Raw genomic sequence first — 15,081 nt, forward strand, 5'->3', positions numbered from 1 at the left:
TGCAAACTTCAGCAGTGCTTATCATATCTCCGGAACGGTTTGAGATATCGAAGTGCTGTAAACGGATTTGTAATAATTTACACATCCATTACAAACCATACGAGTAACTAGATATGACACTTATCTAAGCCTTTTTTTTTTTTCGAAATAAATGCTTTCAAAAAAATAAAATAAAATTTTCAAGCCCTGGTAACTTCGTTCCTATTCATTCGAAACAAGTTATACTATGACCACGGTATCCAACTCTAAAGAACTTTCGATGTACATGACCCTGTGCATCTCCGTTATGCTGTATTTGCTTTAGATGCTTCCGAAATTTGGATATTTGTGATACTATGGCATCCTTAGTTTGCAACACTGAGTAATAAAAGTGGTATTTTAAGTTTACGTTTGACCCGTTGATGTTAAATATGTAATAATCAGACGTAGTGCCATTTGAAAAATATAACTTTACATTGGGTTGGCAACACTGTTTATTGAGTATTTCTATTTAATACACACAAAGAAGTTCCTCTTCTTATAGTTGCTTCCTTCAAAGTTTCACTTTTCTCTCTCTTTTGGTTTGTCCGTTAAAGCGGATGGCCAAGATATATTATCCACTCTGTAGACGTGGCAATGATCATGGAGCCAGAAAGATGGAACAAACGCCACTCGCAAGCTTTTGCACAACTGAACACAATCAAAAGCGGGCCTAATTGCTGTACCATGCGTAGTTTTTGAGATCTAGCACCAAACATAACAAAACATTTAAATTTTTCCGGGCTAAAACCATCGTCACACGAGTGCTTTCTTCGCTCTTTTACCATGTCCTCACTTTTTTCTCCATGTAATATCAGTCATGATTTTTTTTGAAATAGTTTCTTCACATACAGAATTACTTTGTGACATAAGCAACAATTTTTAGCACTTTGCCCTTCTGAGATATTACGCCCCAAAAACGGCATCAAATTCACAAACTTCAACTTTCGAACCCCCATAAATCTGCGATGCCAGTAGTATCATAGCTGTGGATATTTCTACAGATTCTTTTCATGCTATAGTATTCAGCACAAAACTTATGAACCCCCCACTTTATGCCATTCCAAAATACAGCCCGTTTGAAAGTGTAATTTTTCTGGTGATTTCATGTATTGATTTGCAACCCTGCATATTTATTTAGGAGCAAGAGTATATGTTCTTCGTGTACCTTAATCTCTCCTCTAAACATTCGTTCTTGTTTCGAATTCGTCTGATATGTACGTCCTGAGCAACTGTAGATTTCGTAAACGCTTGCAAATGCAAAAAATGGCACTCCATCGACAACAAAGATGGCCGCCATTCCGAAACACTTGTACATACGACAACGTGAATATGTTATTGACCTTCTCATACACAAGGTTCGTTACACTGAAAGTTTTATAATTTTCGGAAATGGTCGAGCAACCACTTCTGGACTACTTCGTATGAACTGACCCAGATAGGAGCATTTCCTGTCATCCAGGGTATTTCAATCTTGACGAAGATATTTTTATTTTTATTTATTTATTTCCGTCATCAGATCTCTTCCTTCACATTTTCAAATTTGGTTTTGAGCTTTTGTACAAAATACAATTTTACATACAATGATATTAACTCTTCCTGTAATTTTAACAGTGCACTCGCTATTATGTGAACAAACTTCTTATTTCTAATAACAGTTATTTATGGAATTTAAAGACTTCTCCTTCATTTGGTGCTATTGCTGAAGCTGTTTTTCACTCTAATTCACTTTACATAACTACTGGAAACACTAGATACACAAAGCAGAAATTATTGCAAATATATAAATATGTGTGATGGGTAAACACTTAAACTACTAAGTAACTGTGTTTGTAACTATGCACAGGTTAGATGTCCTTAAATGATCTTGTTTTCAAACTGAAGATTCTTCTCTTTTTCTCTGTCTAAAATTGCACTTTGTAGAAAAGCTCAAAACCACACTTGAGGATGTGAAGGAAAAGGTACGATGATGCAACAACAAAACAAAACAAAAAAGTTGGTGAAGATCTCTCCGTGAAAGTTGAAATATTCTATTAATGAACGAAAAATGAGATACAAGATAAGTAATTTCTTATGCTCTATTTCGTACTTTATCTATTATGTTTTAAAACTTACTCTTTACAGTAAAAAATCGCTGCAGCAACTAGCTTCATCACTTCCGTCAATAACACAACAGTCACTGTGTTATATGAATATACATTGTTAGAGTTCTGAGAAGCAGTTACCAGCACACCTGCAAAACAATTAATGTATAAAGTTAGAGGCAGAATACAAGACGTAACTAAAAGATAAAGTATCACCTAATATAAGACTTGATTTCAAATATAAATCCCTTAATTTACTATTTCATGCAAATTTACAGGCGTAATAATAACTCATAGAGAACAGCACGTTTCCCCTACCTTTCCAATGTATTTTGTAGGGAGCGGCATTCACAGCCATACAATCAAATTAGAGAGAGAGAGAGAGAGAGAGAGAGAGAGAAAGAGAGATATTGAAAAAGAAAATGCCACAGCTCCTCAAAAACGCCCTTGATGAAGCAGTGACAATCAAATTAAGAGCACAAAATGCAAAGCTCTTCAAAATTCTTTGCAACGATATAGGAAGCCTTCATCAATCCCTCCTTCTCCATACAGAACTCAGATGGTTTTCTCGTGGAAAAGCTTTAAGCAGGCTACTTGAACTAAGAGACGTTGTAAGAGTATTCTTCATCAATCACCACTTCGAGCTGGAGGAACGTTTGAGTGATCATTAGTGGCCATTTAGACTTGTCTATCTAGCTGACGTATTAGTGAAAATGAATTAGGTCAATCTGTCCCTTCAAGGAATTTATGTATTGGCAGCAGAGGACAAAATCACGGCTTTTAAGAGGAAGTTACAGTTTTGGAGCAGAAGTGTGAATATGACGTATTTCCTGCATTGAAAGATTTCCTTGAGGAGAACGAAAGAAATCTCGGAGAATTTGGTAACATTAATAAAGACTTTATTCAACACTTGGAGAATTTACAGCACACTGTAAATCAGTATTTACCAGAAAAAGAAAACGAACATCATCAACATCAGCGGGTCAAAAATCCATATGACATCCAAGGAAAGTCTCCTCGCCTCATTTGACGAATACGAGAACCTAATAGACTTGACATCCGATTCATCCCTTCCACTTCAATTTAAGACGCTGCCGTTGATAGACTTCTGGGGACAATTTAGAAAAAAATACTCGGGGTTATGGAAGAAAGCTATTGTAGTGCTATTTTCTTTTCTAAGTACTTAGTGAAACTGGATTTTCTGTGTATGCGTCCACAGAAACCAAATACCGAAACAGATTGGATGCGGAACTAGAAATGAGACTGCAGCTTTCCGCCATAAAATCAGACTTCAAACAACTCTCCAGGCACAAAATCAACCCACTCTTCTCACTGAAGTCTCAGCACACGTGGTACGTTCTGTATGAAAAATGATTCTCATGTTACATTTCAGAAATCAGGTTTTCATAAACACTTCAAAATATTAAATTTGTAAATATGATCATATTTCATAATTTAATATTTTGAAGAGTTTATGAAAACCTACTTTCTTGTGTGTATATAAAATTTCATATTTGCAGCGATTTATTATTTTTGAAGTGTTTATGAAAACTTTGACTTTCATGTGCATATAAAACAGTTTAAAAGTGATCATATCTACGATAATTTAAATTTATTGCATTTTAAAATAATAGTGTGATGCTAATTTATATAATATTACGGAATCAAAAAAAAAAAAGTACTTTTCTGTTCAATGATAGTGCATAATAAATGGGATTACTATTAAAATTGTGGAATATCGTAATGCTATTTTCGTGGATTCCGCCATTTCATTTTGGGAGTGAAAGGGTTCCATAAATGAAACAGTTTGAGAAGCTCTGATCTAAATCATTCAGCAAATCCATGGATACAGATTGTGCTTACAGTTCTATTTCTCGGTTAACTTTCTCACATTGTATATCGGCGAACATACAATACTTTCTTTATCCTGATTAGAAAAATGCGGAGCATCTGGTAACCTGTCTGGTTATTTAGATGACATCTTCAAATAGTGGCGCGCGCCTCGCATATTTTGTCATTGGTTGTAACTGTTTTCTCTTAATATTTTCATTTTGGCCCAAGACTTAGATCCCAGATAGATATATGCTTTTAATTGAATTTGAAATGTTCTCAGTATGTTTTACAAATACATTAATTACCAGAGTATATTGTATCTGTAGTGGATTATCTTTCTCCTGTTAGAAGAATCAAGTGTCATTCGTCCCATTCTCAGTGCTGCTAACTTACAATAATTTTTTATTTTTCCTTGAAGAATAGTTCCCAAACAGCTGTCATTTTTGAAACCCACAAATCAGCTCTACTCGTTGTTCTTATTTAAGATATTAAGTCCCATATATTTCATTACAGATGAGAAAGTGGTAGAAAATATTTAAAAAAAATAAAATAAAATGGATAAAAAAACTATTTCATTGATTCGTGACGAAGTAGTATAGTGTAGGAAGGTTAATTCTACACATAGGTCTTAATAATTCGTAAATCATCTTTCGAAAATGCGATGAGATTTAAAGATCTGTAACATTGCGAAAACATCGGAAGAAATCTTGAAGATGTAAGAAGTTTATAATGTTGGAGAGGAAGCTTCATAACTTCTTTCTTCTGTTCTTTTTCGCACTGCTGCGGTGATATTAAAAGGAAGGTAATATTTATGCATGTTAGATTGTGTGTTTGTCTATTCCTATATAGAACTAAACGGTTTCATTGAATCTGATGAATGAGGTGCCGATAGAGTCTTCATACCTGGTAGATGGTGTAACATTTTCTGTTAGACATTAAATGAAAAGATAAGTCGCGATGATTCAAAGCATATTTTATGGGTATTTTATTACGTATAACTAAGATCCTCTATTTAATAACTAAATAAAGCCAGTAGCTTTCAACTTCTTAAATAAATGATCAATTACTAGTTTCAACAATTATCTCACCTCTAATAGAAAAGGAGTAGTTCAGTATTTTGAATGGGAACGAGGAGTACAAGTATACATATTTTTTAGATCTGCTAGTGAGCTCGCGTGATTATATAATTAGTGTGTGCGTCTTCGGCGCGGACATCCGGGTACGATACCCGGTGGGTGCTTATGTGTTCCTGATTCCATGTTATGCTATTGGTCCACATTTATAGAACCTTGCTGCTGAAAGGGATGCTAAACTCTAGTCCATTCATCCAACCATAGATCTGCCACTTCTTCTCGATACATGTCTACGTTTATATATTAGTTCAAAGATTCAGGAAAGAGAAAAGGACTCCTGCCTCTGCTATCACAAGCCCATACCATTTAATTTTTAATTTCTTTCCTTCCCTCCTACAGTTTGTTTCATCATTTGTTAGCACATTGGCAATACTTCTACGTTGCAGACAGCACTGTTTACAAAGGTTGAAAAGAATTTACACCCATAAGCAATAATTTTTTAATGTGCAAGTTTCCGTACATCATTTGAAAGAATTGTTGAAAAATTATAATTTGTTATCTAATTTTTTTATATTGTCCTCGAAATCTTTTCCGCTAGACGATCTAACAATGATCTATTTAACATAGATCAAGCTCAGGGAAGCCACCAGAAATAATTGTTCAAATATTAGAATTCTTCCAAGGTTTTGCGTTTAAATACTGCATCCAGACTTATGTCACAAAAAACTACAGTGCAAAAAAACAAACCAACCTGTGCTAGGTGTCCACTAAAACGAACAAACTGTGTATAAACACGCCAGGGCAGGTGGCACGAGGATGCGTCCATAGGAGTATGCGCGTAACCGAAAATAGTGAAAACACGCTTTTCCTCATGCTACTACGTGACTTACCTGTCGGACGGCTTTGTAGTTATAGATCGTAGAATAGGGGAGTTTGTGATTGTACATTGTATTTACAAGTACCTTAATATGGGCACGAGTTTCTACACCAGCTACTTGCAACGGTTTTACACCTGGGCTCAAGTTTCTCTGATGGTCCCCGTGTTTGGAGAAACAAATCTGTTTTAAACATTATTTTCCTAATTACTTACCTTACTCATAGTTCTTCCTGTTTCATTTTCCTATTTCAGTTGTATTTCATAAAAAGCTGTTAATTTCCTGCTTTCTTTTTTCTAAACTAACTACATATATATCCACATTTCATTACTGCACAAAAATAGTACGGATGAACAATTTTTAAAATTTACAGAATAAATTAGTAATAATGTTGTAATAAACCAGTATTTGAATAATCGAAATATGCTATGTTTTTACGTCCGACACAGACTTGTACGTAGAAAAACAGAAATTGAAATGTAATATGTTGCACTGAGCATTCATTCTCCTTCATGTAGCTATTAATAAGCACAGTGTATACAGAGAAGAAAGATGATTGAAGGTAGCCTATACGAAGGCAAAAAGTTAAGCAGAACCAAAATAGAGTAGTAAGGTATGGAGAATAGTAAAAGGTACGGGTTGTAAATGAAGGGTCCAACCACAAGCATTTATTCCGAATTTGGGCGTCCGATACTTTTCGAGCAAAATTTTCATGAAACAGGGTTTGCCCAAGTGGGCCCAGCCCGAAAAAACCCACCGGGTTTTTTCGGGTTGGACCCACCTGAAAAAACCCATCTTAAAACCCACCTGGGTTTTTGAGCTTTTTGATAATATATTATTGCTACAACTAAATTGATCAGATTGAAAGTGATTTTTATCAAATTTTGGACTTTCTTCGGGCGAATTAAATGCTTTCACGTTAAGGTATACAACAACATTCTACATAAGACCTTTATAAAGTTCTGAATGCACTGAATAAATGAAAAAAAAAAAACTTACCTTAGCTTGAGATAATTATATAACAAATTAATGTATTGATTATGCTTATAGCCTATCTGAAAAAAATGCAATTTTATATTTTAGAAAATACTTTCCGTAAATATTGTGCTCGCCGACTCGGCTATACCGAGGGACGTTATCCCTCATAGGGGACACCGGGGCACATTGTCACAATTTTCACGTTTTATTTTCTTGTGATGCTCGTCTAAGGCCGAAAATTATAATTTTTAGTATACACATACTTTATTATCTTGTGCATAACATATATTTCTCTGTCCAATGTAACTCGCTCTGAACTGGACTTATGTACTATGTTTTATGATCAATACAGTTGTGACAATGTACCCCATATGCGGGGTAAGTTGTCACAAAATATGGGGCAAATTGTCACATGTTATTCTTGTGGCACTTTCCAGAAATTGGTAGATATTATTAATGCAGCTATTACTAATGCAAAAAGACTGTAAATGTTACCAGCATTAAATACTTAGCGTCTGAAAGAGAATCAAAACATAATTAAATGAAAAGGGAAACTATATTAGTTAAATAGGTAAAAAAAAAAAAAAAAAAAAAAAAAAAAAATAGGGAGACCATGTGATTGTTGAATCAATATTGAACCACTCTTAAAACTAACATATCTGCCTTGGGCTCCATAGCTTATATTTTCTCAACCTAAAAGATTTATTGTTACATCAAGCTTTGTAGGAAAACCAAAACGGCCACGAAAACAGAACTAACTCATAGCTAAGGAATCAAAACTACAAACTGAAAGGTAATAACAAAATGACGAAATTATCAAATCATAGCCTACTTCTCCAATAGGCCAACACAAAATTAACCAATTGCATTTAAGTTGTTTCTGATTGTAGTTTATGAATTGCAAAGAATTCCTCTGATAGGACTATTGTATAGCTAGAAGAGGAGTAAATATTATTATGAAGTTTAGTTGCGTTTTATTAGTACGCACCTCAAACTAATTTGAAAATGTTTATCCTTTTGCTTCTACAGAGTATCATACCTGGAGGTCATCGTCAGAGTCACAGTTAATACACACGTAAAACAAATTCTGCTTCCCTCAGTTTTCGTAGACCGATTCCGTACATCGAATGCACTGAATCCATTTCTCGCTACATGTACTCGTACTGTATGGATCGCCATAAACTAAACACAATGTATCGTCGTCCTCTGAGGAAGACTCGCAATCTTCTTTGGACCTTCCTTGACATTGTTTATAGGTGCAAAACTACTTCCTTGGGGAGTTCTTATAGCAAGATCACCATGCCTTTCAGAAATACCGGATACCAGTCTGGGCCAACAATGGCTTTTCATTCCATGACTATGGGCATTTCAATCCTAGCGCTTTTGCGTAGTTGTAAGCCAAATCGCGAACCTCTTTTGTAGTGAGTCCAAATTACATGTGCGAAGCTTGTTTTGGTATGATACTAGTAATTCTTCCTAGTATTACAAAGAGTAACCTAATGTAAATGAGCATTGGCCGAACTGTAGTTTGCCATCTGTAACACGTGCACAGAATCTTGCCAATATTCTGTAGTGGACATGAAATTCTTTAGCAGCTTTAGGCCTACGTATTGATATGAGGTTATTTCTTTTCATAGCTCTTGCTGCAACCAGTAGATCTTCCATTGGTGGTGCTTTCCTCTCTGTCTTTCTTTTGTATATTCTCACTGTCTGTGAAACAGAGTGGGGCACATTGTCACAGTGACAACATGCCCCGTCTTATTTGTGACAACTTGCCCCACGCGTCGCCATATTCTTTTTACAAAATATCTATACCAAACGACAAGATTAGGCGCATTCAAAGTAGCACACTATGAAGCTCTATTAGCCTACATAACACACACAAAAATATTTGCTTCTACCGCTTTCACGAACACACAAAACAGCAATTTCAGGACTCGGAAAATTTACATTCCGGCACTGAAAACACACAAAGTTCAACTGACGCAGCACCGTTGTTCCCGCGCATCTCCAAATGAGTACAGTTAGTAGTGATATCTAGTAAGTAAACAAGAAAGCAGCACCGGCGCGCTAATGTTGTCGCTTTTTTCAGAATTGCTACTGTGACAACGTGCCCCTTGTGACAATGTGCCCCGGTTTCCCCTACGTTTGACGAGTTTAAAGCCATATGTGCCGGTACTACCAGTAAATATGTAGTGCATTAGTAAAACTATTAGTATTATTTCTTACCTTCCAACAATAGCAGTTTACTTCAGTTATTTGTTGGAATTCTTCAAATAAGCATTCTTTAGAATCAACACCAACAATAGCGTAAAAATTTTTGTCCAATTTAAGAAGCTTAATGCTCAGAGTTCCGAAAACTACGTAACACTTACTACTTTAGTTGCTGAATTCAAACTTCCGTACTAGTGGAAGTTTCGATGTACAGTAAAGAAAGCTGCATTTTCGAGGGAAAAAAAAAAAAGTTGCGAAAGAAATGCTCGGGAAATTCCCGCAATTGAACGCACAAAGCATCGGAACTGAATACTGCAACAATAAAACTATTTATTTTACGCTGGAAGATATTTAATTTCATTTAAGACATTTTGAAACATTTACTTTGTAAAATATGAATTATATCTTTGTTAATTGTTTTAAATTAATTTTCTGGAAAGAAATGTCTTGCAACAAATGCTCCGGAATTTCACCTAATTGAACGCACAAAATATCGAAAGTGACTTTCAAATAAAACCATTTATTTTACGCTGTTAAATTAATATATTTGGTGTTCATATTTGGCAAACGTCACTGAGGCTTCTGGGATGATTCGATCTACATTTGTTCGTTCGTCTGCCTGTACCACACATACTACAGGGTACAACCTTCGATGTTTTAAGTTTAAGTTTTCAGGGTACAAGTACGAGACACACTAAATTTCCAGTATCGATTTTGGCGGCATACCAGCGTACAATTTCAAAATGGTGGCTTTAAAAAAAATAGCGGGTATCCACGCTACAAAGTGCAGTTTTCGGTCTTTTAAGTTGAATTTTTTTAGAATATAAGCACGAGACACTCTAAATTAGATGTATATATTTTGGCAGCTATCTAACGTAAAATTTCAAAATGGCGGCCATTTTTTCAAAACAGCAGTGAATAGAAAATTGATGCAAGTTGTGACAATGATAATCTTGAAATATAAATCACATTTTAACACTTTTACCCCAAAGACATTGAAATATTTCGAAAAAACCCAATTAAACCCGAAAAAAAACGATTAAACCCGAAAATACCCGAAAAAACCCACATGGGCCCAGGTGGGTGGACTTTTTCAAAAAAACCCGGGTTTTTTCATACCCTGTCATGAAAGCTATTAAAATTTATAATTTTTCAATTCCTACGTTCTTAACTGACTTTAGGGTTACTTTCTTTACATCGTGAGGTAGGGGAAAGGTTAGGTTAGGTGAGGTTTCCACATATAAGACGGGTGTCCTTGAACGTCCGAAGAAAGTTTAGTATTTAATTCTCACAGTACTGCCAAGCGAGCGTTAGCGAGTTAAGGCAGGTTAGAGCCACGCAGGTCACGTTGTTTTCAGTCATATTTTTTTTTATTATATACTTACTTACCTTAGTACTTCGGTTCGTACTGAAAACAATAACTTTCTCAACGTTTCTTCGCTGTCACCTCCTTTACACACTTCCCACAATTTGTTCTTAGGTTCATTAATTCATGCTCTTCCCATAGTTTTAGAAGATTTTGCTCGTTATGACCGTATTGCTTCACGAAATTTAACACAGTCAGTTCATATCCTGTGCATCGTTTCGGTATATTTGCAGCCATGTTGATAGTATAAATGCTCGTTAGTTTCCCACAATACAAATATTCTGTTACCTTGCGCCAAGTAGTTCCCTCCGCTCGCCGAATAGTCCCATGTTTGTAACCGTTTATACATAACAAATAAAGATATTTTCCGAGATCCTTATATATTACCAAGCACACAAACAAATTATCCATAGCTTCCCTGTAAATTTTAAAAATTTTGCTGGAAACGGGCACCCAACTTTGGAACTTAACCCCAATCAAATATCTTTTTATCGTCAAGGCAGATGTTTTCCTTAAATCTCGTCTACGCGTAGGTCTATACCCACCATCGATGACGCGCCTGCTCCTGACGCACGAACCACCACTTACGCTGCCTCCCTGTTACACTCCCGTCTGGCTCGGCTAGATAAAGTTGGTGCTTTTTCGTGGCCACCTAGCATGAGTTGGTTGCTGTTTTGCACATCAACCTTCAACTGAATCTGGCTGGGAGAATCTTTTGAACTGAATATCTCAAAAATGTTTGCTGAAGATACAACAAGTGAATGCAAAAAGAAACATATGTGTATATTTCATGCATTTATGTATGGATCCATATAATCAATCTGCACGTAGATATATTCACGTCAGCAGCGGAAACCTTTCAGAGGACAATAAAGAGGGAATTAGTGAAGAGATTACAACTTTTCAACAAATCTTCCTAGTAGTGTGTCAAAAGTAAAACAATATGGATCGAAATGCAATGTTACATTCTTTATTTATGTAGTGTTGACAAGCACTGTCAACGTCACTAACCTTGATTTATAAACAACACCATATATGATATAAATATGACTACACTCCATTTGGTATGAAATAGTTCTGACCAGTTGATACTGCCTATTAGGTTAATCTTCATTACGGACCACCGAAGGACGTCAAACAACTTAAAATAATATATTTTGCCATACATTACACAATAACATTAGTTCCTCTTCTTTTTTTATTGTTTATAATTTTAACAAACGCCCCTTCTTTTCTTTTCTTTATTCGAATAGAAAATTCTTCTTCTTCTTCTTTCTCAATTGCCAACATTTATGTAGTTTAATGAATTGTACAGCCTTGTTCAAAAATGGATTGTCACCTAGAAACTTTGACATAACCAGTCTTCACAATTCCATTGTACACTTCCCAGACTTTGTGAACTTCAAGCCGTAACAGGGTCGGCGCGAGGGGGGTCGAGCCGTGCCACCGCCCAGGGCGGCAAAATTTGAAAAAAGAAAAGAATACAGGGGCGGCAAAATTTGAGAAAAAAATAAGGGGGCGGCATGTGAAAGTACCGCCCAGAGCGGCAAAACTTCTAGCGCCGGCCCTGAGCCGTAATACGAAAGTTGAACAAACAACTGACAGTGCTATAACGATTATCGCAAACGAAAATACTCATTTTGAGTTTACGCAAACCCATACAGATTCTAATTCAAGCTCTGAATTTTTATCAACAAATTCAAATGTCAAATCGTTCTGTTTAATTGAATATTTTTACTTCTCTACGCTGTCACAGGCAGATTGACGAGTGACAAGTAACGTCACTCGTCAATTTGCCAGTGACAATTCAGTCAGGTACAAATGAATATGTACCATCATCCGCAGGTGGCGATATTTGCTGGAATTAGGACAATGCCATTGCATGTAATATTACGTGGAAGATTGCATCTTGTAAAATACGCTTTAGGCAACAGTGAAAAATTCGATTTTATTGAAACAATTTGTTTCGAATACAAAATTACTGTTAATTTGTATTTTATAAAAAAAGTTTCGGCGAAAGTAATGCATCAACAATAGAGAAAATTGGGTTACAATTGAAACCAAAGGTAGTATTTCACCTAAATAACAATCTTTGATTTTTCTTTATATATATCTTTTTATATATAAAAAAGATATATGTATTTCTATATATATCTTTTTTAAGGATTTGCTTATGTTTTTGTGATATACAATGAAGTGTTTAATTTTCGTTGTACCATACAATTTTATATCTATCTACGTAAATGTTAAAAGAGATAAACAGATAGATATGAAATTATAATGTTACAACGGGGATGACACAGTACTTTCGATATTAAAAAATATAAACAAGTTCCTAACGGATGTAATAAAATTTGACATTAGAAAGTTTGTTCTGCATAGTAGATATCAAGTAGTATTGCGTCTGAAAGTTTGCAGAACTTTTGATTTTCAGTCCTTGAATTTCAAACAAGTTTCGCATTTGAATGGATATTAAAACAGTAATAGTTTTAGAAAATTAAATCATGATATTCATTTTAAAATATCATATTTTTCTGAGATACTCCATTTAGATTCATTCCGCCTGCTATAAAAATAATTCCACATGCCACTATTGGTGCACATGTCGTAAGTTGCCAAGATTTACTGCACAATGTCACTCCGTGCATATTATATCCCCTCCGTGCACGCAGTAATGAACTTAGGTGACTTTACTTTATAAGCACGGAGGTAATAAATTTCGCCATTATGGCATGATCCCTGAGTTTAGATTTTATTCACCCTTATTTTCAGCATTAATTGTTAAAAAGTAACATTATGATTCAACTAAATCAAATTATCATCTACTCGTACAAATACCTTCTTATATTTATAGATAATCTATAAATATCCATATATACAGGGCCGTACCGGCCAGGCGGAAAACCGAAAAATTTCCCGGTTTGTCCTGGATGATGATTTTTTTTAGTGGGCCCTCCGCCTCGTTTCGTAAGTACCGGTAAATGTATAAAAAGGCACACGTCACGCACTCCTCGCATACGGGAATAATGGAACGATGGACGATAGCACGCAGAGCCGTAGCTAGAGATTTCGGCGCCCGGGGCGAAGTAGAATTCGGCGCCCCCGACATATATATATAATAAAGCAGCTTTTGTTGTTATGCTACTCTGAATTTTTATTAATCTTTTTGGAAAGACCATTGCAACAACCAAAATCGATCACTATGTATCGTTTTTCAAATAAGAGCTGTTTTCAAGAGTCTCATTTTGGGCTTTTTGTTAAACTTCACAAAACTACCTTTGGTTGTATACAGTAAGAGAACAGTTATGGAAAGTCAGTACTATTTACAGCGTTTCATACTATAGATAAGAAATGAAATTTCAATACATTAAAAACTATCTGCTTTTAAATTGTTCGAAATGGGTGACAGTATTAATTTCCAGTATTAATTGTAAACTTTTTAATTTTATTTTGTATGTGAGCACATCAATAGCATTTTAATTTCGATCTTTTTACGGTAAGAAATATTTTGTGAAATGTAATGGAAATTCAGAAGGATCCTTCTTTGTGAATTTCTAAATATTGATCGATGGAGGTGAAGAATATGTTCAATGTTTGTACTTAAAATCCAAAATATACTTTGGCTACCAAATATGTCTGAAATTATAGTAATTACTTAATTTCTTAATGAATGAAAGTTCCGAATTCAAGGTACTTATTATTAATTAACACATTAAAATACACCAACACGTACATATATAAAGAGTGTATGTACTTACGTTTTATATGTATGTAGATAGATAAAAACATCACACGACTAGACACGTATGCACAAAATAATATGCAGGCGATACAAAAAGTCCATGAAAAAATGACCCCAATAAATTCCTCTTAATTGGAAGCATTTGATAAGTCAATGGAATTTAAAAGTAAATCATTGGTAGTGATTAGTGTCTGAAAAAGTCGAACTTCGTTGGGCTAAGTTTTGATCCCTTAAGCCCCTATTCTACAACTGCTTGAAGTTCGAAAATGTTATTGTTCCCCTCGTTTCCATTTATTTTTAATATTCTCGCGCAAACAGCAGCTTGAATGTGTCTCTTCACTCTTCTCACTTTCATACCTTCATTCTCACCGTCGCACAGTGGGGCCAAACCAGGCAATTCTTAGCAAAAACTCGACAAATGAAGCAAAAGATTGACTCGATATAATTTGTTATAATAAAACCTTAATAGTGTACACATAAGATAGTGTACAGGAAAAAGAAGTGATAGCAGTTTACAATGAACTCATGGGACGTGTAAATTTGGTTATCCGCCGAAGCCGGAGAAGCGCTGCTTAGTGACAGAAGATAGGAAATTGACTTTGAATGCGACTATTCCTACATTGCGTGTAGATATTCAGTGGCTGGTAAACATGGTGAGACGACCGACATGTATGTATCGTTTTGTATATTTAGAATGTTGATATGATGTAGTCAATAATCATATTTGGAATGATGCTAATATCATTATCATATCCCTATGATAATCCCCTACTTAATATCATATTTGGAAAATGATGTGGTACTGAAAGCATATAAACTATGGTCAAACGATAGAATGGCATTTTAGTAGAAAATAGGGCATAATATATCTGTGATTCTTTACTATGTCGTAGCGGAA

General features: G+C 35.2%; 1 protein-coding gene across 1 annotated transcript in view; it reads right to left on the reverse strand.

Moving 5' to 3' along the window:
* The window catches only part of senju (UDP-galactose transporter senju), a 90,619-nt gene extending 78,763 nt beyond the window's left edge, over window positions 1-11,856 (reverse strand). The window contains exons 1-2 of the mRNA XM_081759092.1: window positions 11,453-11,856; window positions 2,134-2,251 (exon numbers count right to left, since the gene is read on the reverse strand). Coding sequence (XP_081615218.1) covers window positions 2,134-2,251; window positions 11,453-11,609 — 275 coding nt within the window. The 5' untranslated portion in view covers window positions 11,610-11,856. The remainder of the gene's footprint in view (window positions 1-2,133; window positions 2,252-11,452) is intronic.
* Window positions 11,857-15,081: the final 3,225 nt, after the last annotated feature.

This window comes from Thermobia domestica, chromosome 5 (assembly GCF_964235325.1).
Source record: "Thermobia domestica chromosome 5, izTheDome1.hap1.1, whole genome shotgun sequence".
Lineage (NCBI taxonomy): Eukaryota > Metazoa > Arthropoda > Insecta > Zygentoma > Lepismatidae > Thermobia > Thermobia domestica.